The sequence below is a fragment of the Telmatherina bonti genome (genome assembly GCF_933228915.1).
Source record: "Telmatherina bonti genome assembly, chromosome: 15".
Lineage (NCBI taxonomy): Eukaryota > Metazoa > Chordata > Actinopteri > Atheriniformes > Telmatherinidae > Telmatherina > Telmatherina bonti.
In genome coordinates, this window is record NC_136613.1 from 20,624,549 (window position 1) to 20,650,291 (window position 25,743).

Consider the following 25,743-nt stretch of genomic DNA (forward strand, 5'->3'; position numbering starts at 1 on the left):
TCAGAGTTTAGTGCCACAGCTTTGATGTTGAGTGTCTTGGATCTCCAAAACCACCTTTTGTGGGACAGAGGAAGAGTAAAAACTGCTTTAAAGCAATCAGTGGCATTTACTGTACACTAATTGTGCCAAAGCAAATGTGCAAGAAGGCAAAATACACTGACAGTTCATTCAGTTCAACATCCTGGGTTCAGGTTTAATTTTCCAATATTTATTATGAATGGTATATTGAAATGAGTATTTATTGTGGTTTACTTAAAGTCTGTATCGAGTAAATTTCTTCAATATCTTACAATTGTCTTTTGTTTCTTGAGTGTTGTGAATTGTAAATCTTCATGTGCCTGATTTGATTCTTTTTTTCATATTTGGTGAAATGCATATGTTTTGCACAAAGGTACAAAACTTTTTAAATGTGTGGTTTCCAGCTGTAAATAAATTCTACATCTTTGTTTCTGTTGCTGTTGATCATTTAAACAGAATTTTCAAATAAATTTCATGAAAAATTATTTGATGGTGGGAACCAGTGCTGAAAAGTTGGTGTCTCATCGTGTGGAAAGGCCTGAGTGAGTGCAGACCCTGTGGTCTGAGGCGCCCTCTGCAGACCAGGGGGATGAATAAGACAACGTGGCCATCATCACTACCCAACTCAATTTATTGACCTCAAAATCATTCTTAACACCGCGGCTCTCTGACAACGGAAAACAGCTTCCATTTGAAAAAAGAAAAAGACATTCAATCTGATCTTAAACCAGTCAAATGAGATTTTCACAGCCATCTAAACACTAGTGCCTGCACCAGGAATGAGTGTATGGACTGTTAAGATGTCTAAACAAAGAGTTTCAGGCTGTTGAGCAAATAAAGCTCTTTAGGTGTGATCATTTTGAAACCTTTTAAAAACACCAAAGCATAAACATTTAAATAATACTAAAGGATGTCGCTGCAATTGAGACATTTTAAGAGTAAATCACCTTAAACATGGCAACTGTGTTTTGTAGTTATTCTTCAAGACCCAACTCACTTTTAATCAAGTTACAAACTGGCATTCAATCAGCCTTCCTTCTTACTGAATCTCTGGATTGAAAATGCTTTAAGATGAAAAGCAAAAAAAAAAAAAAAAAAGAAAAGAAAAACATCAGAAGTTGTGTATATCATTTGCAGGAGACAAAATTAAATTAAACCTAAAATTTGCACACCACCACCAACTTCCAGCCACTTTCACACCCAGAAAAACAGAAAGTTAAAAGAAAATAAAACTATATCCAAGGCACTGGATGGTTCCAAATAAGAGATCTTACATTAGAGGAAATTACTTTTTAAAGGGACAAAGCATGTCATTCTGGTGTATTTTAAGTTTCCACCGTCCTTCTCTTTGATGGATCACATTTGGGATTTTTGTGTTACCAGCACAAATTTCTTGTTTAAAAGGTCATTAATCCTGTGGAACATATGCCAGCTTAAAATACCAAATGCTGCCCGTTTTCCATGCAAAGACCTGGAGGAGTGAAAACATTTGAAACACGAAAAGAGGCACTAGTCAACATAGTGCATCTTTACTGTCGTACAAACTGGATGCTTCCTTGTAGGAGTGGCACATAATGGTCTCTTCCAAAGTCCTGACTTTCCAGCACCAGCAATTCTGTTCCTCTATATAAAAAATAAATTAAAACTCGATGCAATCATTAGTCTAAAAAAAACCTGCATACATTATAGAATACTTGTGTCCTTGTATGCTCATGCATACAATATTGTTATTTGCAAAGTGGTGTTTTGGACTCTCAGAAGAAAGCCCACTGCTGGAATCTGTCTGAGGGGTTGCAATGAGCCAGAGAGGGATGCTCATGGCGGGCAGTCAGACACATGTTCCGTCCTGGGAAGTAGAGTAACTGGTTCTAAATAAAGGAGAAAATAAATAATTATTTTCCTAAAAGACATAAATGACAAATGAGGCATCTTAGATCACAAACTGGTGCACAGGAAATGCAAAAGACCAAACTCACATCCTTCAGCTCCCATTTTTGTTCTGCTCCTACAAATGTGCTCCTGCCTTTGTACTGGCAGTCCTCCAGTTTCACAGCCCCCTGTGCCCCATGCAAACACAGCTCCTTCTGAATGTTGTGTCTAATCTCATGACGTGTGGAGTATTCAAAATACTGGTGCACAGGAAACATTAAAAATGCCATCAGCGTGGTTAGAAGTGAACCATGTGGTTTTGTTAAAGAGACTGTCGGTACATTTTCTTACTGACCTGGTTTCCTCCTAGTCCATGACATGGGTACATAATCAGCTCCTTCCCGCCCTCATTGTTCTCTCCAGCATCCAGACACGAGTCTTTGCCCACATTTTTCACCTACAGAAAACGAGAAGGGAAAGGGAGAGCAGTGAAAGGAAACAAAATGAAAAACTAACATCCAGCACAAGCTGTTCAAACAACTTATGCCTCTGAAGTGCTTTAGTGGTGTTAAACTGGAACTGCACTGTACCCTCTGGAGATCCTAAGTGGAAACCCACAGTGGCTAGACAGATCTGTGAGGTTTGGAAAAGGGGATAGTTGGTGGTGGGGTGTGTGATCTTACCGAGCCAAAGCGGAGAGGGTTAAGATCTGGCATGAAGATTTCTGGATAAACGTTCTTCAAATACCAAGAAAAGCTTTGGCACTGCAGCCGTGCTCGGAGGTCCGTGCGTTTGGAGATGTCTCCAAAAGTTCTCTGTGACAATGAAACAAGCAAACGCCAGATTTTTTTTCTTGTTTAATTCAGAGTGAGTTTTTGTAACATTTGCCACCTACGTAGAAAACCAAGGATTGTGGTGATCTCATGGTCTTTGATCTACAAGTATATCTCTCTTTCCAAAAGGGGCGAGTGTTAAAGGTTAACATAAGCAGAATACAATGATTTACTAATCACATGAACCTTTATTAAAGTCAAATTAAGACAAATGACTCAATTCCTTTTGGAATTAATAAGGGTAATAAGGGTGATTTATAGTAATAATACTATAAATCATATTTAAAACTGAGAAATAGTTTTGTTTCAAATGTCAATTTTTTTTCTAACACTTGAGACAAATTTGATTTTTGTTTTCTGAAAAAACAAAAGTCAAAGTCCCCAAATTGGCTCCAATGAGAAGATCATGTTCCCAAAATGGGGGCTTCGAAAACTGAGTTTTAAAAGATTTATGAACAACTGAAGTTACAATTTACCTTATACATTATGTTTTTTTGTACCTAGGAAAATAAAAATCCTGACATTGAAGTATTTAAGAAAGTAAGCAGGTCAATCAGCACTCAGGGAAAGAATTAACTCAAATACAAGTCCAAGTGTAATTGACACATGCCTGTCTCTATGTGTAGAACACGCCTTTGATTACTATTATCATTCAACTTTTTCTTAATGCCAGTAATTCTGTCTCAAGTCCTCTGACAACTCATGTCTAATTACCTATTGATAGCATTGCATCACTGCTCCTTTCTAGCTAAAGTAAAACCACACATTTAGAAGGATTTGCAGGCACCTCATGCTCTTAAATAACGAGAGCCCCTTCTAATGAGGCAAATTCTACTCACACTAGTCCACGACGATGGCCCCGACAGTGGATTCTGTGAAGCTGCAGACGACAGCATGCCTGTTTGAAACCAGCAGGACAGGGCTGGCCTTTTCTGTGAGGTATAGCCCTGAGGAAAATGTTTATGGCTCCTATGAGACCATATGTTGGCGAACGCTGCGAGACAGTCATTTACCAGAGCTGACTTCCTTAGGGCCTTTTCTTCGTCAGTTCACAGCTTTCATCCTCTAATAGGTGATCTAAATCTGCCCATTTTAAAGAAAGCGTTTCATTTTAAAAAGGTTCACCTATAGTGATTTATAATAATGAATTATTCTCTTGGAGAGTGTGTGTGTTCCCCTGCTGATGATTTTAAGTAACTCATAATCAGACTTAATGCTTGTTGTAAGCAATTCAGGGGCAGGAGTTGGATTTGCTCAAACTTGCCTTAATGGGGAGATAATAACTGGTGTTGAGAATACTTATTTACTGCCATGTGTAGTAGTACTAAAGACAATCCCCGAGAGCAATTTGCTGCTTCTTTAAAATAAGTAAAGTCAATTGGAAGGATTTAAGAGGAATGTGAGATTCGCAGCCATCACTTACATCTCTTGCGATTTGTGCGGCTTGCTGGTTACGCCGGTAGAAGATGTCTTTGTAATCGTCCATCCAGACTTCAGCCAGTCGTACCTGATTGCGAGCGATCACTTGTGTGCCTTTTGGAAAGGTGTGAGGGCTTTTGGTGCGGAAGACATGACCAACTATGGAGCAAGGGATGATCTCCAGCTGTCCGCCACACTGCCACACCTGTGTGTGAATGGGATTCAGCAGAAACAGAAACAGTCACATCAGACCCATGCAGCTAAAGCTGAAAGACTCAGCGGTAAATAAGACTGCAGCACAGAATGACAGATCAGCCATGTCTTACCCTAAATGACATTTCGATATTCTCTCCACCCCAGATTTCCATTTCTTCATCATAGCTGCCAATGTTGTAGAAATATTCTTTAGAGATGGAGAACAGCCCACCGGCAAATGTGGGAGTCCTGTAAGACGGAGAAATTCATGTGCAGGTTTGTAGACATTCACACAGAGTGCAGATTGTATACTGACAAACAAGTGTTGCTTACTTGATGGCATACGTTTCATCTTTCCTTCTTCGTTTCTCATGGTCTGGTAGACTCTCCCAGCCAAAAGAAAGTCCCCAGTCAAAGTTGCCCCGATTGTGATTCTGGCCATACGGGGAGGGTTTCATGAACTCAAATGTATTGAGATCAATAGTGGTTATGTCAGGGCTGACTACTGCTGTGTAGTTTTCAGCTATCCTCGCCAGCAGAGGCTCCAGCCATCCGTTAAAGCATTCACCTGTTAATGTGTGGACACAAAGCATTTCATCACAGCTGCCATCTTAATAATAACTAGATGATTTACAACTTGCCTTTTAGTTCGAGAAAACATTGTTCTGCACAGCTAAGGGTGTGTATGGGTGTGTGAAATGGCTTAAATTTGTGAGTAATACCAGTGGTGTGACTAACAATGGGCGTCAAGAAACGTGAGTGTTTCACCGGTGGCCACGGAGGCACCAAGCAGCCGGGCAGTTATGAGTCCTTTCCTCTCTCGCTGGCGGACAACTCGCACTATGTTCAGCTGCTTCAAATACTCATCCAGCTCATCCTTCAATACATCTGAAAGCAACGTGGGATGTCAAACGGACAGCGTTAGAGTTCAAGTGAATAAAAATGGAATCGTTTATTGAATCCAGAGTAAAAAGACTTCAGAAAAAAACTCATGAATGCTTTATGGTTGCTAAATAATTATATTCATAAAGGATTCAAACAGGCAGAGTCCTTCCTACACTGGGCTTATTTACATGCAGTAGCTCATGTCTTAGCCCAATAACTGCTAATTCCTCTCTGGAAAGTATTCCCTAGCACCCCTTCGCTTCCTGTTGTTACCTACTTCACAGGCCACAGAAGCTGGGAGCTCCTCTCAGAGCTGCCCACCCAGTACGCTGCATGAAACTGAAACCAACAGTAAGCAGGGCACTCCTGAAGGGCCCCATTGAGGTTTTTTTTTTTTTTACCATCCACACTGGCATCGTCCACCAGGATGATCTCCTTGAGGAGAATAGCAGGGGAGGTGTGGAGGACGCTGTACACCGTCCTCAACAGGGTGCTCCAAGCCTCATTGTGAAACACAATTATGACACTGGTGGTCGGCAAGGGGGGACATCGCTTGAAGGTTTGCTCGATACATCTGAAAAAGAAAGAAAAAGAAAACAATTAGACCATCCTGAACAGTGGTTGAGTGGCAAATTACCCAGGTTACTGCATCAGCAGGCTTTCCCCGGTGGGGAATCCATTTCAGCTGTGACGCTGCATGCGTGTCAGCCTTTGAAATACCTGTCCTGTTGGAGTGGGAGAGACTTTGTAAGTCGTGAACAAGCATTACGATTGTGCTGTGTAGTGACTGCATGTGCTTGGACGTAGCAAACCGCCTCTCTTTGAATTTGGCCGACAGTAAACTGGGCAGGAATGCTGAAGCGACGTCTCAGCGATCGTCGGTGCTTTCTGCTTTTAAAAGCCAAAATAATTAATCTATTTGGGTGAAACAGTCATGTCACATGACCAAATTTATATCACCGTGGCTACGACTGTCACCTATAATGTATGTGGGTATTTTTCAGGATGTGACAAGTTTCATTTTGGGTGAATGCTTCAAATATGAAATAGTAAGCAACATTTTTTTGTTCCCTTAGAAAAACACGATCTTTTACTTGTTCACACCTTTGAGCACAGAATGAAGTCAACAGGAATTATTCTTTAAAAGGTTTATCAAATGCATAAAGGCTGTAAATGAAGACGTACTCTGGTGGTCTTGTGTCTGCACCCAGGTCTCTGCTTAGAGAAATGCGATCACTTGCGTACAGGTTAAAGCAGTGTTTCTCTTCACCCTTCTCCTTCTCCTTCTGCTCTTCAGGGCTCAGGGAGTCAGTGTGGAAAGGTTTCCCAGCAGCTCCGGGAGCAAGAGAGTTCTGGGGTGGCCTCTCCAAAGCTGGCCTGAGCTCAGCAGCCGTGTAGTGACCGGGCAGGCAGGATGCACCGTCTGGTTTATCCTGCTGCCTCACGGGGGCTTTGATCTGCATCTTTGGCATTGCATCCCTGAAGTTATTGACAGCTCCCATCACCATCCCCAGCATGACGTCCCGCTTCACTGCCATCTCCTTTAGCCATGGTTCCTCCTGTTGGCTTTGGGTTCCCACTTCCCATTGTATGAAGAACACAAATGTAACAAAGACTAGAGAAACTATTGCCAGTTTAACTGGGTGCAGCCGCCTCCGGAGGACTCTGCGAAGAGCTGTCATCGTTCTTTGATGGAGAGCAGAAGGGCTTTGAACTGAGATTCAGCTGTAATAAATAAATAAATGTAGTAAAAGAATTGATGATGACCGACAAACATTAATTTAGAAAAAATCAGAGACGTTTAAAATATATGGACATTTTGATACATTGGTTTATGACTACAACTACATTGTGTGCTCTCAGCTCTTAAATATATTAAGTAAGGAAAGAAATAGAGAAGGAAAGGAGAGGAGAAACTCGGCTCTGGACTCCTTAAAAACATACCATGTGTCGCTGATCCACAAGTTAAGGTTGGCAGTCCTGTAAATGACTAACAGAACCTCCAACGAATGACATCCTGCTTTAACTGGAGATCACCAGTTTGTTACTTCAGATCCAATGAAAGTAATCGGGGAGAACAAGAAAAAAAAATCTCTCTGTTCTAGGACTTCACAAAACTTCCGTGTCGTTGGATCCAGGTGTGCTTCACTCAGGTAGAAGGCGGGGACGAACCAGTGCGCTTGCGCACTGAAGACTCGTGCGTGTCAAACTGATAAAATCCATACCTGGAGTACAAATAAAGACACGTAAAGGAGTGGAGGCGATGTTGGCAAACGGCGATCACTCCCCCCCCCTGTAATCTATATCAAATCACTCATCTGACTTAGTTTTGTATCATGAAAATCATGATAAAAACAGGATATGAATGACGTTACCGCATTTCGTCCCAAGAAGTACTGGCGGCTGCTTTCTTCGGAGGTGCTCAGAGTCAGTAACGGTGTCATTAATAGGATTTGTTTTACTGGTCATTCACTGGGACAGTTGCTGGGTTACAAAAAGTGAAAGAACGCGATATACCCCACCGCGTCCAATCACGCCAGTGTGAAACACCACAAAGCTTTTAAACTTGACGAAACGGGAGGGACACTATAAACCCGAAAGCGCACATGGCCCACCAAACATGGTGAAAAATCAGAAAGGGGGAGGAAAAAAAGTTCCGAGTCCTCTCATCGTGGATGCGAATAATCAATATACATTCATGGATAAAAGTTTAGAAAGCTGACGCTGACCCCCAGCTCCCCTCCGACAGTCTGATCATCGCAGCGTCCCACGGATGTCGCGAACAAAGAGTTGGATACTTGCAGGAGTAAAGACGTGGAGTCCGCCGCAGGGAGTCTGCTCTGATGGCCACTTTAAAGCCTCTCTGTCTCTTACTTGCACAGTGACTCCATCTGTAGGGACTGAACCCCCACAGCTTCCTACCCGGGGCAGGCAGCCAGTAGATGATGTCCATTACAGCGCGGTGTGTCCTTTATGTCATTCCAGCCACACTTCAAACTGCCTGGATATGCTTAATCAGTTACAGTGGGGTAGACTTTCCAAAACATAAAATATAGAATAAAAATCTACATTATATATTTGAATAACTTTATTAAAATATACAAACAAAACAATTGTCTAAACATTTCAAATCTTAAGTCAGCTACAAGAAATTATTACTACAGAATGTGACTGTCTCATGTAAACCTAAAGGGGTTAACATAAAAACATTTCAATAAATAAATCTTGAAGTTCTTTGGATTTCCCGATGTGGTTCTCTTTTTTTTTTTTTCAGCAAAAACATTTTTATAGCTGTTTTATGTCTGCAAGCTTTTCCTTGTGCACATGCCTGACCATCTCTGTGTTTTCTCTTTGGATTGCCAGCAACCAGCTTTCAATATGCTCAGAAAAATGATCACAGCAATGCGTTTGAGGTTTTTCCCAAAGAAATAAGACAAATAACTGCTCTTTTTCAACTTGACAGCAAAGTCCAAACAACAAAAGCGGATTTGCTCATTTTATTACATAAATGTTACTTTTATATCTGTTTCTCTCTAATACACACATGGAGGCACACACAGGTCCAACACTAAGATCTTAAGGCAGCTCGAGCTTTGTCCAAGATTTCTTTTCTCACTTTTGGATAATTTGGATGAGCAGAGAGAATCTGTGGATAGAAATACAGCAGATTTAAAGCATGAAACCAGATCAAAGACATACAAAGTAAAGATCCATTCACAGATATCTCACCTTATGACACACATCTATAGCATCAACGTGCCTCTTTGCTTTTAAGTAGTTAAAAGCAAGCTTGTATCCTTAAGGAAAAGCAGACATACGTACATTAGAAGCATAATTCTCCTGATCCCTATGATAAATACACTGGACATCTGATTTTGCTTGACATACCAATTGCTGGGTTAGTTCGATTTCCATATTTCCAAGCCAGTTCATAGTTGAGTGCTGCATCACGGAAAGCCTGCTCTTTTTCCATTATATAGCCCTGATATTCATAAGCTTTGCAGCACGACTGGGGAGAGAAGTGCAGTTACACTTTTAAGTTATGATTATGTTTCTTTTGAACCGAACTTTCAAAATGTGCATATGTGAAGTAAGATTAGGTTTTGAGACTGACCTTGTTATGATTGAGGCATCTCTTTAGAAGGTCTCCAGCCATGTCAAACTTCCCTGAATGGATGTATATGTCTGCCAGAAGCAGCCAGCTCTTCTCAAACTCATCAGCGTCAGCAATGTTCCAGTTCATCTTAGCTATGCGCTTAAGTTGGTTCCTGGCTCGAGGAGTTTGTTTGAGCATCATGTAAGCCGTTGCCATGGCAAGCAGTGCTGGTACGTGGTCTGTCTGAATAGAACCAAAGAATTCTGATGAGACAAGGGAAATCTAAAAGCATCAAACTACAAATGTGCATGACCAAACTATCACTACAAGCAGTCAATGCATTCATTACACTTACAATTCAATCCATACAATGAAATTCAGTCCACTACAATGTAACAAAATGGCACCTGGTGACTTTAAAAGACTGCCTGAAATAATGCGCAGCTCTTAGTGTGGGCATATTTATACAAGAGGTAGTGATGTAACTCATGTTCACCATCTGGAGTTTACTTACCTCATTGTTTGCAACCTCTGTGAAAACACTGAGGGCCTTTTCTATATTAGCTTTCTGCTTCGTCGCAAGCAAGCAGTAGTTCTCCAGGATGCGTAGTTGTACATGTCCGCCTTGTGTCTGAGGCTTAATCTCCTTCAGCAGCTTCTCGGCTGTTCTCACAGCTAGCTGCTCTGACTCCTGCTTCTCTGTGGAGTTGCTGAGGAGGAACAAAGTAAAAGCATTTGGAAAACTGTTTGAAACAGAGGAAAACATGCTGTCATTTTTATTGAAACTACCTAGGTTAATAGCTCTGGCTGTAAAGTCCACTTACCCAATTTCCCCATCCAAATTCTCAAACACTTCTCCTCCAATTGTGTCATTGTCAGGGTTTAGGTAGATTTCAATCATATTATACACAGCATTTTGACCCCAGTCATTATCTTTCCGAGCCTTATTAAAGTGTCGAAGAGCATCATTTGGTTCTCCCGTGTACCTGAGCAGGTAGCGCAGGATTATTCACAAGATTTGAAAGAACATTAGAAAATGTAATCTTGGAGCCTTTCAACTTACCATAGATAAAGGCCTTTGCAATAGTTAAAACCAGGGTCAAACTTAGTCCTAGAAGAATATTTTTCAGCCATATCAAGAAATCTAGGGACTTCTTCCAAATTGCCAGCTCTCCTCAACAAGTCAATGAGACGTGCCAGAGTTGGGTAGTTGTCTAAAAACAAGAGGTGTAACTCATTATGTTTTTCAAAAGGTGACTTTCAAATAATCAATTTGTACGTTTATTTAGCATTGAAACAAACAAAAAAGTAAATACCTGGTTTACGCTCCAAGAGTTGTTGAAAATGGAAGACTGCTTGTTCATAGTCCTGCTTTCTAAACATAATGTCTGCCATCATCTAAGAAAAAAACACGAGTGAGACTTAAATGTTTTATATTACCTGCAAGAGGGGGAAATGACTGCAAAAGAGGTAGCAAATGAACAGAACAAACCAGAGTTGCATCCTCATTAAACTGGTCATTCTTCAAAATGATACTGCACTGCTCCTGGCATGCATCAACATCGTCTAGAGTAAGGTACAACCGTGCCAACTCCAGCATCACCTAAGGACAAGGAGTGCATTCATCCAAAATAAATTCATGTCTCAAGATCCTTTGTACAATATTGAGCAGATAAATCAAAATCAACCTTGCTAAAATTAAACTATAAACAAATGAGATCATGTATAATGAAAAGGAAAAAAGATAAAACAAAAACAGAAACACTACTGACAAAGATGCCAATCTTTGTTACGTACAGCTGCAGTAAGTACACACAACGGTTTTGATTCAGCTGCACTGACCTTGCGATCTGTCTCACAATACACAAGAGCTTCTTTGTAGAATTTGACTGCTCTCTCGTAGCCCCTCTGAGTTGTGTAGTGCTTGGCGATCTCAGCACAGATCTCAGCAGCAAGTTGTTTCTGTGTGGGGACAGCATCAGGCTGCTCCAACTGCATGCGCTTCAGCACCTTGGCCTGCACATCTCGGGCCTAGAAACAGCAAATACACAACATCATTATGGAGATGGCCCAAACAATAACAGGTTCAAGTGTAGTTAATTAAAAAAAAGCAGATAAAATTAAATGTGTCAGTAATCTCAGATAATCTTTTTTTTTTTTTTTTTTTAAGCAGCAAGTGGTGCTCAGGAATACATAAAAAAATATCCAACACAAAATGTGAAAATATAACCAACTAAATCCACTTACTCTTTGTAGAGAAAGTAGAGCTTCCTCGTTCTTTTCAACTTTAGTTTGGATCTTTGCCAACAAGACCAGATAACGACAATCATCTGAAAGTGCAGGAAGTTCATTCACTGAATGGGGAGAAAAGAGAAGTTAGATTTACAGAAACACAAAAAGCAAATACAGCTTAAAAGAAGAATTTGGAAGCCAAGCAGTTCAGGAGGCTACAGTCACCATGACAACAGGATGTGATCATGTACAAGGCATAGTTAAATCAATGTATGAAGAAAAAAAAAAACATGCTTTTGGCCCACTATGGGAGTGCTTATCGCAGTGCCCTGAAGTGGTGAAACGCCTTAGTTTTACTTGGAGGAAGGGATTCTGACTCCAGTATGGATGTTAAAGACGGATTCTTCCTGCCCCATAAATACCTATAACTATACTCTTCCCCCCCCCAAAAAAAGCATAACCATTATTAATATCTGCAAACACAACATTGTGTTTATTGCAGCAGTACTTGTGTTATCATGTCTGTGTGGACATTCTAATCACAGCTGATGAAATATTGTGGAGTACCCGGTTCATGAGCCAGAGCTTCCTGCAGGACTTTCTCGCAGCGCTCATATAGCTTCATCTTCATCAGAAGCTCAGCAAGGTCATAACGCAGGAAATTCTGTTGCTCACTCCTCAGGGCTGCTTCGTAGTAATTAATTGCCTGTAATGATAACATTAGTCTTGCGCCAACACATCAAGTTAGCATGTTTTTAATGTTGAAATCAGTACCGTAAACACAAACCTTAATGTAATTGTGCGTCTTGACAAGGGCTTTTCCAATCTTACTGGCTAAAGCTCCATCTTTGGGGTTTTTCTTCAGAGCCTGCTCGTAAACCTCAATGGCTTTCTCAGGCTAAAAATAAACACACATTTAATTTCATCACAATTTGTTACTGGTTTCAGGTATGTGTAAATATTAGTTACAAAAAGCTGTAAACAACTTCAGGGTTATATAATTTATGGTATCAGCTGTAGGGCAGTCTTAATTCAGATAGAGTCAGTAATGATCAGATTGGCCCTGAATGACACACCTACTGTCACAACCACACTATGTTTCAAGCACAGGAAAATCACTCATGATCCATGAACATCTGTAAGAAATATTATCTCGTAGTTTGATTTGGTGATTTATATGAAACCTACTCCACAACAATCAGCCATTTTGTTTGGTACAGTCTGTCCCTTTCCACTGTAAACAGTTATTGATGAACTCTATGTTGGTCTCTTATTTGTTGTTCCACCTGAATTTATTGATGAGGATTTTCATTGTTTGTGTTCTTGTCTCCAGAAAAGGTCAAGCAGATATTTGTCTTATGTATAGATGGATGGTAGATACTTTTATGATTTCTTGAACTGTAACTGATTCCCTAAAAGTGATTGATTTATGAAATATTACTATAATTAATTACAGTAACAAAAACATACCGTCTCTATAGTGGAAGCACAGGTGAAGTGAACACACTGAATATCTGAAACAGTGTTAGAAGTAATATTCAGATGTTTTTGTAAAAAAAAAAAAAAAAAAAAAAAAAAAAAAAAAAGTATATGCTGTTCCACGAGTCCACTAGAAGTCAAATGCTTGAGTACAACATCTTTCTAAAGTGTATAAGCCTTGTCAGCAAAATACCATCAGTATGAATATTAAACATACAGTGCAGAAAAAGGGTCCCTGCTAATGTTGGTGGCCTTCTATTACTACTGAACTGGTGGTTATGGTTGGTTGAATTTTAATGCTCCTGGTGTTTCAAGGTTGAGCAAATATGACTACTCCACAGCTCTGGTTTACATTATTTTGGATAACTTTATATATTGAGCGCTTGTCTTGCTGCAAAGTTCTCACAAGACCCAAAAAAAACTTTTTACAAGCTTGAAAAACAGTCATGTTTTCAGCTTCATGGTGTTGTGTTATCCATCTAATCCAGGGGACATTTTAACTTGTTTATTTGGTCTTGACAGGCTGAAGGATTTTTTCACAGGAACACTTGTGAAGTCCAAACACTTGGAGAAAGTTGGTTTTTCATAAGAAAAAAACTTTTAAGCTTCAGTACACTAAATAACCAAAGCTGTCAGACAAAAGTACTTAAGTGAAAAGTACAAGCAAGGTACACTGATTGCAGTACTTGAGTAATTGCATATCCCACTAGGCCTAAATGATATGGGGAAAAAAAGTGAGTTTTCTGACTAATATTATAATTGGTTTATGATATAATAATTTAAAATTGAGCTGTTCTGTGCAGTGTTCATGCAGAAATATCTATCCATTATGAGATGGTGGATTATCACCTGACAACAAAATATGAACTGCTCCATATTCTAACAAGGACGCACAGTTGAGATACGAATGACTTCACTTAACAACTACAAGATGCAACCTGTGGCCAAACCAGTAACAACTGAAAGTTGTGTTCTCTAGAACAGGTTTATACTTTGTCCTTGAATTAAAAACTTAAAGTGGAACTATTATGTGTATTTCAGGCTAATTTATTTTTATTTCTGAGACCAGAAGGGCTGGGATTGATCGTGTTATTGTCACAAATCGCTTTATTTACCTCAGACCGACCCTCTCCGTAGGCTGTCAGATCAGCCTGCGGGCAAAACGAATGGATTGAGACTCTTCCGCATTAAGCCCCGCCTCCCGCCACTGCACTACATCGGTAGCGTGCACCGCAACTGCTTTCGCCGTCATTGTAACATCTCATAAACAGAAGGATTAGGCTAATATGAACTCAATAAAAAAAACAAAATACAATGTCAACACATAGCATACAGCCCTACATGTTGGAACCTGAATCAGATCCTGAAAACGAAGTGGAAAACAGCAACCCACAGCAACAAATGCAGCAGGATGTCTCTCTTTGGTAAACTCAGCAGCCATCGTTGGAAATAACTTCATCCGACGTTTTCCACCCGCCTGATGTATTTGTACATGCCCTTGTTAACCAGTAGAAGGTAACCAATCACTAAACGTTATCCCCCGGGACGTCACAAGGATTTCATAGTAGAAAAAACTCTCTAAAATGACGCGTTTTTCGTCGCCATGGAAACCGAACGGAGAGAGTGCTGGAACTCAAACTCAAACTCAAACATGCGTTTAGGTGATAAAAAACAGTGCCGTTCACATGTCTGATGAGGATTCAACACTGTAACACTGTAGAAAGCTCAGAAAACTTGAAATACCATAACAGCACCCCTTTAACTGTCTGATGTCATTTATCCCATTTTTTACCACAAGTCATTTCTCTCCATGTACTGTACTGCACACAGCAGTTTCACTCGATCAAACACACACATAACGACACTCAGAAACTCTGCTGAACTAGCTGAATCTTTCATCATTACAGTAATTTGTAACTTATATTACAGCCTAAAATGGATTTAAGTATTGTAAAAGCTTAAGTCTTTTTGTTTCTATACAATGTTTGTCAAAACATTTTTAAAGCCCAATTTATCAGTTCAGTAGCTCTCGTTACTGCTTTGAGCTTGCAGGTGTTTTCCCAGAGAATGTCTTGTGCTGCTGATAGTCATCAATCTATAAGGCAACATACAACTCCAATGACAAACATGTGGAGAAGATAACATGAAAAAAAATGCAGGGCTCTTGTAAAAGAATATAAAGAGCAGACATGAAAGTGTATTGAATCTTGATGTTGGATGAGGTGAAAGCTTCAACATTGTGTTACTTCTCATACATATATGTTTTCATTCAGTTTTATCCTCAACAACTTAATCTGAGCAGCCTTTAGTACATCATCTCAAAAAGGGAGAAGCTATATAAAGCATTGGGAAACTTCTAAGAGAATAAGACCACACATGTACATCCAACCTACGTAACAGCAACAAATTAAATGTTGCAGAAGAAAGAAAATATACTTTTAGACACAGCTTCTTAATTTTTTTTTTTTTATTTACCTCCTGAATGTTCATGTAGGCATCACCAAGTAATAGATATGTGTGAGGACTGGGCAGCTTCTCCACCATTTCTCTGATAAAAAGATGAAGGCATCACATCACATACAATGCTTTTTTAATTTTTTTTTTTTTTAATTTCAAAGAAATTAATAAGTTCATTCACAAATCAAAGCTTTCAAAGTTTAAAAACAAGGAAGAATAAAGGTAAATATCTTTCTAGTCCTAACCATTTTGTCCAAAACGACTTAGACATTGAAACTTTTAACTGAATACTCAATCCTAATAATGTCAATCATAATAAATCATAATGCATAATATACACTGTTATCAAGAACCTTGTTGATTTTTTCCAAAAATATCTTTTAATTAAATTATTTTTCTTTAATATTTTTTTAAATCTACATTTTGTTTGACATGTTCTCATGTTGTCATCGCAGCTATTCCATAACTGACTCCACTTGTGGAGATACAAGATAAGTCATCATGTATACATGTCTCTGTGGTGGCCTGTTGGTCAGTCATACTTTGGTAAGTAAAAACTACAAATAAGTACAGTAAGTTTCTTTCATCTGCACAAAAGGTCTAAATTCAGACTGCATTCAATCTACATTGAGCGTGTTAAGTTAGTTAATCTGCAGTAGTCTTCTTAGATTTAAATACCCTTTTCTGGCATTTTAAGACCAAACGTATTGCTCACCTGTAACAGCTTGCATACAACCGTTTGTCTCTTCTGTGCTTCAGATATATGTCTGCCATTTTCTCTTTGGCTTGGATGTAGTAGGGTTGCTCTGGTGTAATGTTTCTCAGCATACTCAGCGCCAGCTCCATGTCACCCCGCAACAGGGCCAGGTCTGCATTAGCAATAGTGACACGTAGCTCCTCAGGGGTTCCGGAGAACTCATTGATGGCATCCTGCATCACTTTTGCTGCTTCATGCTGAAATATAAAACCCATTCATGTCACTTATGACTTGTTCCTTAAAACACATACATTTATGAGTACACGGTCTTTTTGTAGTTAAAATGATAAGACTATTTTACCTGTTTTCCACTGAGCCAAAGAGCTTCAGCTAACTCCAAGAAGATGGATACACAGTCAGCAGAGCTCAGTTCTGTCTTCTTCTGCTTAGACTTGGATGATGATCCAGCTCTGCGGACATCTGGAAGATTCATAGCCATCTGCAGGGTCTGAATAGCCTCTGCAAGCTCACCAGTTTTCTTCTTAGCCTGAGCCTTAATCAGGTGGTACAACGGGTGGTCTCGAATCTGGGATGAACAATAAAACATGATCTCTGTGGACAAGCAACCCCTTCATCATTCTAGGTCAAATAATACAGACAGATCTCACTCGCTGTTTAGAAATAAGATTTACCACAAGATATCAGAAAGCAGCCTTTATTGATCTCACAGAACTTTATTTTTCACACATCTGACTCAGACATTGTTAACTCTGGGTATCAGTGGATGTATTGAGTGACTATTTACCCCTGATACTAGCATGCACTTCCACCTGAATATTTAAAAACTCCTTGTAATAATACATTATTGTCTAACTCTGTAAGTAAAGAAACAGATAGCTTGTGTCACAAAAGGCAGCTGCAGTGGAAAAGAAGAGGATGTCAGTAGCCAACCTGCAATGTTTCTTAAAGATCCTGGTTTGCAGTATCACTGACCTGAAAATTCTTACTATTATGCATTAATTTATATCAGGTGCAGCTGTGTTACATGAACAGTGATGTTTTTACAAACATTTATGTAGGTTTTATATAGTGTTACACAACATGACGGAGTAACAAAGGAAGGTTAATGAATTTGTTGTTTTGCATAATAGTGTGTAAACACATCTGTGCTTACAAAAGATACATTAAATTAAATTTTTAAGTTTTGCAGGTTTTATTTTGAAACATTGTAAGCAGAAATATGACAAACCCATGAACCAAACTGCTTGTTTTCTCTGCCATGTTAAAGAGAACATAGTCAAGTCTGCTCTAATGGCTACTTGACAAAACTGGTTTCCACTTTCTTTGAAACATACCGATTTTCCCCTCAAGTAAATGCAGAAGTATAGATGTTTCCTTTAAAGTGCATGCACTGGGACCTAGCAGAGCAATGATGTTATGCTCTTTAGTAGGTTTATTCTATTTAGAGAGTCTAAAATGACATTCAATGCTGCTTTAAAAGTGCTCAGTTGGCAACAGTGTAGGCTTGTTTCTGCACATTATGCAAGGATTTAGTAAGCCGTGCATTAAATGAAGAGGGTCTCTGTAACTTGAGTCTGTGTGTTTGTAACAGAGAAAGAGGTCAGGTAAATGTGCTGCACCCAGCAGTAAAGAAAGATTTTGCAAACTTGGATAGTTCTAAAAATAAGTACAAAATAAATGAGTATGAATCACAACACACGGGTGGGTGGTCCACGCAATAATTAACATTGTGTGGGAATAACTGTTAAAATTAATTTTCACATCTTGCAGTAGAACAAGTAGACATGTTGTCTTTTATAGACTTGGGAACCAATAATATTGTAATAGTAACTGTGATTTTACCTCAAAGTTATGGCTGAGACAGAGTTCAAGAGACTGGGTGCACAGCGTCACGTTACCCTGCAGCAGGTGGATCTGGGCCATTAGCAGATGAGCATCTGCATGAGATGGACACTGGTCTAGGCAGTGTTGTAGACCGTTCTGAGCAGCATCAATGTCCCCTGCATAAAAACAGGAGTATTGTGATGTAAAATACCATATAGGGGAACAAATAAAAACATAGTTTACTCACCAGACTGATATCTAACTTTGGCTAACAGGAAGACAGCATGTAGGAGACCTGGTACAATCTTAACAATGGTATCCAGCAATGTGGCACAGTGCTGAAGTTGAGGAGGAGGAGGTTGGCCAGGAGCAGGGGGCTAAGAGAAGACCAATAAAAAAGTAATTTACTACAAAAGGATTTTAAACTGTTTTAAGACAATACTTAAAAATAGAGATGCCTAGAATTTATAATAACATTTGAACACCCAAGACTTATCTGTTATAAGTCTTCTAGATATACCTTAGTGGGGCATAAAGCAAGATACTCTTTGACAATGCTTAACAGGAAGTCAGGATTCATCTTCTCTAGATATTCGACTCCAAGAGGCAGACCCTGAAGTGAAGAGAAGTGTGTATCCACAGCATCATTCAGCAGGTTGGTCACCTCTTCCTGTGACCGGTGCTTTTTTGCTGCCAACACTGCCTGTAGGTACAAAAGTTCCTGAAAAATACATTAAAAGAATAAATAATAATGCAAACATATAGATAAAAAAAAAAAAACATCCAAAACTATCAAATAAACCAGATAACAGAAAAAAAGCAAAAATAATTTTGTAAAATAAAAAAGGTAAAAAAAAAGGAAAAAAAAATCAAAAGACCTGAAAACTTCTGATTATATTATAGAAAATCAGAATCAACACTTGAAAAGGAAACCAAAATCATGAAAAAAGAAGGGAAAAGAAGAAAACTGCAGGTCCCATGCAGCAGTGATTACATCCATAGGAAGGATTCTCTTTCAAACACAATCCTATGAAATAATTTACCCCTTTTCCAACAGATTGTTGAATCTCTGCAAGGAATTCCAACTGTTGTTCTGCTTCTTCAAACTGCCCCTCTATCAGCTGGCAATGAGCTATGCCTGGATAATGACAATAACAATGAGAAAAAAATTTGTCTGAAGAAAATACCAAGATATTAATTTTGGGGCCAAAACATCATGCAAACTTGTTACCAGTCAAAGCTGCAACACTAGCTTTTTCCCTGTTGGTAATAGCAGTCTTGTACCACTTCATGGCCTCCTTGATTCTGCCCCGAAGCACCATCTGGTAGCCCAACTCTGTAGCTAAATCTGGTTCCTCTGATGCCACAGAGAAGGCTCTTTCCACCATTCTAAATGTCTGTTCGATCACTTTTTCATTGCGCCCACACTGCAATGCAAGAAAAATGTACTATGAAGAAGTCGCAATTCTGTGGAGTGTAAAAACACCTGACAAGTAGAGGTGTAATTCCTTTGTTAATGGAATGTTGCAATTCCTAAAGCTCCACTTCAAATACCTATTTATTTACTAAATACAATTGTTAATGCTTTTTTTGTAAACATTACCAGGTTATTAGTTTTCAGCGCATATTATTTTGTTTTGCAGAGAACATCCAAAGAATTCTAGTTAAAAACTACAAATTAACATTGCTTGCTGAAGTCTTTGCAGTGATAAAATAGCTTGGGGTATTTCAATTTCAAAACTTCAGAACGTAATTTTATCATTGTCCGATAGCATTAATACAATAATCAATAATAAGAATAAGAACACACCCAGAGGTCCTTTGGTCCTGCATAAAAGAGTAACTGCATCAGACCTTATTTTAAACTATTCCTATTTAGGGATTTCACTTTCTGTCTAGCTTTAAGATCAGGGTGGTTGGCAACATTATGTAAACATAATGACCATAAAGTACAAAAATTACTTTATTGAAATATTCAGCAGATAATAGCCATTGCAAATGATTAAAGGTTGGTGTAAAAAAAAAAGCAAAACTATGTTTACCAATTAGGAACCTTTAATGTGTTATAATTCTACAATGATTTTTCACATTTTCTGATAAAAATGTTACAGCAAATTCAAAATAACAGGGCTTTGTCTTTGGACTGTGGGAGTCTAGGAGGGAACCCGAGCTACTAAAAAAGAAGCCACAAAAACAGGCTGAACATGCAAACTCTGCAGACAAAGGCCCTTGTTCTAACCCTTTCTCCCAGCTGAGGCTCAAACCGGTGACTTTCTTGCTCCGAGGCATGAGTGCTAACCACTGTGCAGCCAGTTTTGAGAAATGTATTATGAAAATATCACAAATAGAAGATTTTAGTAGCTCCAATGTTTTATTAAAGAAATACAAAACCACTGAATTATTTTCAAATATGACAGAATTGTAATATACACTAAATCAAATTTTGTATGAAAAGAATGGGATAGAAATGGGGTCTTCTTTGTTAAATCAAACATATTTGCTAAATCATAAAGTATTTACAGTTACTAAATCCAGTCATATAAAAGACTCAGCTAAAACTATTTATTTGGAAGGTATTCTCAGAGTTTTGGATGTTAAAATAAGAACTAGAAGAGGAGGTGGTGGAGTTGGATGGAGGGACTAAAAGAAGACAACAGCTGTAGCATTGAGAATTGGGATAGAATGCTGGAAAATGTTCTTACAACACGGGTAAAGGCGAGAGACATTCGGTAGAAAAGCTCCGGGTTGTGTGGTTCCAGCATCTCTAAGCTGCTGATGAGGTTTGAAAGCTGTTTCACTGCCTGTCAGTGGAGGATAAAAAACAGTTTACATGAAAAGGGGAGCACATCCCCTATCCTCCATTAATACAACTTTATTTTGATAGATAAGTAAAAATAAAAATATAAATAACGTGTTCACTTTACCTCAGTTATATCACCATCTCGACATAAAGAATGCAGAGCTAACATTCGTAGTGCTTCCAGGTTATTTTTATCTTTCTGTAAAAGCCTGAAATATGAAACAAGATAGTGTGAACAATGTCCATCTCCTAGAGATAATAAGCTAGTATTTCTATTATTGGTAGTAATAGAATATCTGATACTCCTGCAATATTGTGTTGAGCTCTCAGACAAATAATATTAAAGCTAAAAGGAACTGTGAAGGCAACCAAATGATGTAAGGAATATGGTTTGCCTCTAGCCCCCCAAACCATTTCACAAGATCAGAGACGCAACATGCCTGTCTGCATTTTTTTGCAACCTGAGTAAAAGCTCTTCCTACTATTCCATAAACCTGAACTGCTGCTCTGAGAAATTGTACTTGATTGCAGCAGTTTGGTTCAAAGACATTTCTATGAAATATTGGCTTTGGTCCAGAAAGGTAAGCACAATGGTTAAGTCACTATGCACTAGTTTGAGGGAACATGTCAGTGTTTCATTTGCACTTGACTGCAGGGTCATTTGGGAAGGCAGACTCCCTTTTCTTTTTATATGTCTTGTACTAATTACATACTGTATTGTTTGGCACTCTCATGTCCACAGAGAAATGCATCCAGTTGTAATTGCTGCCCTTAATCCTACCTTTCTGTTTTGCAGGAGTGATCTGCCCCTATTTTTTAAAGAGCAGTTGTCATTAGATCATTAACTGGACCTTAGAGGGCCAAACTGACCACTGTTCTTTTTTTTCCAAAGGAGGTACCTGCACTTTTTATAATAAGGCAGAAGAATAGAAGCCATAATGAGGAACTAAAACTGTACCATAGTTATTATGCATTATACAGTTGTTACTTTTATGTTTTCAACATTTTTTGAGAGCAAACAAGCAAGTTCACATATGATTGCACAGAGAAAGATCAAAGCTCGGTAATATGGCACCATTTAAGTACCTGTGTGCTGCATCTATGGTTTGGTCCCAGTCTTGAAGGCTTAGCAAGAGTTTCATCTTCTTAATGAGAGCAGGTAAGAAACCAGGGAAACTCACTATGATTTGATTAACCATCTCTAATGCTCCCGAGTAGTTTTGACGATATTCATAGTAGTGTGCCTAAGACAAAAGAAAGATCAATAAGTATGGTATACACATAATAAAAGACATATGTAACCATAAACAATTAAAATGTTATGGGGGTATGGAAGTTTGTTAGTGCTGATGTCACAGGCAAAGAGAACATTAATGGGGGTAATATTCAAATGTATAAATTCTTCTCACAGACATATTGATAGGAGATGTGGGATCATGCAAGTGCGTTGGTGTTTATGTTCCAGCCTGGTGAATGTTCTTTGTTTTAACAGTTTGATTTCCTGTTTTAATGTTAGGCATTGTGTAACATGTTGTTCTGTGTAACCCCCTCCCTTTTGTATTCATGCTGTCATGTTCGTAAAGGAGATTATTGGATCTCAAACATCTGCCTGGTAAAAGAAAGGATAAAGATTATTAATGTTATTTCATTTTAGGCATAGACTGGACATGACATACTGCCATCCACATACCAGGAAAGCCCATGCTAAATGCAGAGCTAAGTCACATTTTGTACAGCATTCATTGGAGCCTTTTTTCAAAATATATGTAGTTTAAATTTCTAGTAAATAATGGATTTATTTTTTATTTTTCATTTAAGCAACGTTGCAACTCTCTAACAGCCAAGTTGGTATTCTACATGTTAGATAAAATAATGTTAATATTACAACAGGGGCAGCCATGGCAACAAATATATCAAAATAAGGATAAACCTAGTAAAAGATATAGGAGCAATTCTGAGAAGTGTGCAAACTGTGAAGAATTATAGCTTCATAACATCTGCAGCTCAGGAAGACAATTCAATATAAATGAGTATTTTCCAGTCTGTGTCACCTTTCCCATCAGGGCAAAAACATCTGGTCTTTCTTTCAATCCTTCATCAAAGTATTTTCCAGCCTTCCTGATGTAGGCGTCTTTCCCAGATGTAACATCTATCCAGGCTTTCAGAACAATCCCCTAACAAGAAAGATCAATGCACATTTTACATAACTGCAAGAAAATATTTCTATCATTTTATACAAGTACAATGTTTTCTAATATTAATATTGATGCATTTCTTGATAGTTAAATGGGGAAAATAAAAACATCACCTCTCTAGAGCCATTGGAGAGTTTGATCATTCTTTCTGTGTACTCCCTTGCTTTATCATTCCGCCCCAATAGCCAGAGGAATGTCCCAGCATGGTACAGACTCTTGGGAGGTGCACTTTTACGATCTTCTTTGACCTTAGCATCAAGCTCTTGAATAACTTCTCTGTCTGTGGATACAAAGAGACTTACTAAATAGGCAACAAAAATATCCAGTCCATTAAACGAGTACAGTATGTGATATGATAGACTAGGTTGGATTACCTGGGTTTGGCTTTCTTTTCTCGGCATAGACAAGAGCCATTAATGTGCACAGAGACAATTCTCGATCATCTCGTATTGTGTCCAGCTCTGCTGTGGCTTCTTCAATTTGATCTGCGTGAAATTACAGAGATATACATGTAAGAGAAAGAAAAGGAACACTTATTTAACAAAATGGACTTTTGCTTTTCTTTTCTTTTTTTAAGCTTACCTTGCATGAGAGTTCCGTATGCGTGGAAAAAAACGTAAATCGGGTCATTGCTGTATTTCTTTTGAGCAGCAGATGCAGCGTTTACAGCGTGACTGAAGAACTTCTCATAACAGTAGTACTTTATTAAAGCCTGAAGGAAAATATAAAAAATAAATATGCTTAGGAGACAGTACATATGACAATAGCAAAAGACTTAAAAAAAAAAAAAAAAAAAAAAAAAAACGAAAAAAGTTAGAGTTACAGAGTGAAATGCGATTAATAAAAAGACTAACTAGCACTATGCATCATCCTCCATTCGGTACCACGCTAGCTAGTTCGTATCGCTGCAGCAAGCAATTTGTTATCATCGGCAACACTTTTTACGTGTCACTGTCTTTAAAGAAAGACTTAACAAACAAACTAGCTAAAAAAGGATATATTCTTTGTCACCCTACGAATCGCCTTTTTGTTGTTTCACTAGAATCACTCTTTTACAGCTGAATCCTCCGGGTATGGTTTTCATTAGTCGTGTTCACTTACCAGCGTTGTGTCTTCATCCTCCATCTTGGTTGATTAAGGGATGTGGAAATGATTATTAGTTAAATTCCTTGTCTAAATGGTTATTCAGAAATATATTACTGTAATTTCTGCTGGGCGTTCGCCATCTTGCATTAACTGTCCGAGCGTTGCTTGGTAACTTAGCAACAGTCGCTTGAGGGAAATTTTTAATCCCCGGATTTTGACTTTTAGGACCTACTCCCGCTCCAGATACTGTTTAACATTATTTTCTTTTTGCACATCATTTTCTGTTCAGTATTGTTTCGAAACTGTGCGTTTCAATAAGTAATATATTAATTGTTTCAGTCAACATATTAAGGTTTTCCGAAGTGTGTGAAACCTGACAAATCAAATTCAGGAAAAAATGTTATAAAGGAATCACGACATTTTTATTTTTCCACCTATAGATGGCGTGAGTGTATATATAAAAAAAAAAAATCTTGACACCAAACATTTCTTGCCGACACTGCTTTTAATAGTGAACAGCTGTCTGTAACCAACACTGGTATTATAAATAGTAAAGCTACAATAATAACATAATTGAAGGGGAAAAAAAGAACCGAAGAAGAAACTATAAGGTTACTGGCATATTGTGCAAATGGCAAAGTTGGGGAGGACTCTTTCAAATCTTTTTATGCAAAGATAATCACTGCAAACCTCTGCAAGATAAGACATATTATAGTAACACATTTTTTTTTTTTTAAAGTAAAAATAATGTACTCATTTTACACCGAAACATGAAGTCGACGTTACAAATTAAACATTGTGGAGTGACTATTATAGTATGTCTCGCTTTTAAGGTGGAAGGGAACCTTAAAAGCGGACTTAAGATGCAGGGTTTAGTGAGAACACCTAAATCGACATGACAAAAACGGGGAAGACAACTATTATCTGGCAAAGAGTTACAACCAAGGTAAAGTGAAGCTAACTAACGAACAGCATGTGAATTGAATAAGCTAATTAAACCAGGTGTGCTGAACAGGAAGTAAAAAAAAAAAAAGCAGACCATACAAGAGTTTGACTACAAAATAAGACAAGCAACAAAACAAACAACAAATAAAATGAAGGACAACTGAAACTAAGGAAGAGAGATAAAACTTAAGCAAACCTCATAAACCATGACACTATGATTTTAATTGTATACATGTTATACGTGAAGTCACGGAAAGTGTTTAAAATCCTTATGTAATGTGAAGAACAAACATAATTTCTGCCATTAGGTAGTGGAGTAAAAAGTAGAATAGGCTACCTTAAATGTAGTGACAGTACTGAGGTAGAAACTACACTTCATTACAAAATGCACTTAAGTAGCAGGAGTGCTTGTGTCATATCTGATCAAATTATTTCCCATAGCATTAAAAAAAAAATTATGACAAAGGTCAAAGTAAGTATAACCTACTTTGAATATATGGAAATGGAGTGAGAGAGCTCAGTAGCTTACATTACACCCACACATGTTAGGTCAATGTGGCTGACTGTAAGGATAACCATCTGTTTGCCAGAGCTACAAATAAAATATACTTACAGGAACAACACTGATATCTTATCTTCTACTTAGATGTCATATAAACTATATTATTTTCATATCTTAACACAATTATTTG

At 38.3% G+C, this 25,743-nt stretch overlaps 2 protein-coding genes across 2 annotated transcripts; both read right to left on the bottom strand.

The window, feature by feature from the left end:
- Positions 1-1,772: 1,772 nt before the first annotated feature.
- Positions 1,773-6,901, bottom strand: galnt3 (UDP-N-acetyl-alpha-D-galactosamine:polypeptide N-acetylgalactosaminyltransferase 3 (GalNAc-T3); the record flags this gene model as incomplete). The annotated part of the gene is made up of 10 exons (XM_079254703.1): positions 1,773-1,886; positions 1,995-2,147; positions 2,243-2,344; positions 2,571-2,702; positions 4,144-4,344; positions 4,466-4,583; positions 4,668-4,902; positions 5,073-5,222; positions 5,621-5,793; positions 6,405-6,901. The coding sequence occupies 10 exons, from the start codon at positions 6,899-6,901 to the stop codon at positions 1,773-1,775; spliced, it is 1,875 nt and encodes a 624-aa protein (XP_079110829.1).
- A 1,886-nt stretch (positions 6,902-8,787) lies between these two features.
- ttc21b (tetratricopeptide repeat domain 21B) lies at positions 8,788-24,145 on the bottom strand (the record flags this gene model as incomplete). Its single annotated transcript, XM_079254875.1, has 29 exons — positions 8,788-8,865; positions 8,949-9,016; positions 9,108-9,228; positions 9,334-9,558; positions 9,830-10,025; positions 10,140-10,301; positions 10,379-10,529; positions 10,632-10,713; positions 10,808-10,918; positions 11,158-11,346; positions 11,563-11,669; positions 12,115-12,253; positions 12,335-12,445; positions 15,502-15,574; positions 16,199-16,437; positions 16,542-16,766; positions 18,044-18,201; positions 18,273-18,402; positions 18,546-18,746; positions 19,069-19,163; positions 19,257-19,452; positions 20,728-20,826; positions 20,950-21,034; positions 21,912-22,069; positions 22,877-22,999; positions 23,134-23,300; positions 23,395-23,505; positions 23,603-23,732; positions 24,122-24,145. The coding sequence occupies 29 exons, from the start codon at positions 24,143-24,145 to the stop codon at positions 8,788-8,790; spliced, it is 3,954 nt and encodes a 1,317-aa protein (XP_079111001.1).
- Positions 24,146-25,743: the final 1,598 nt, after the last annotated feature.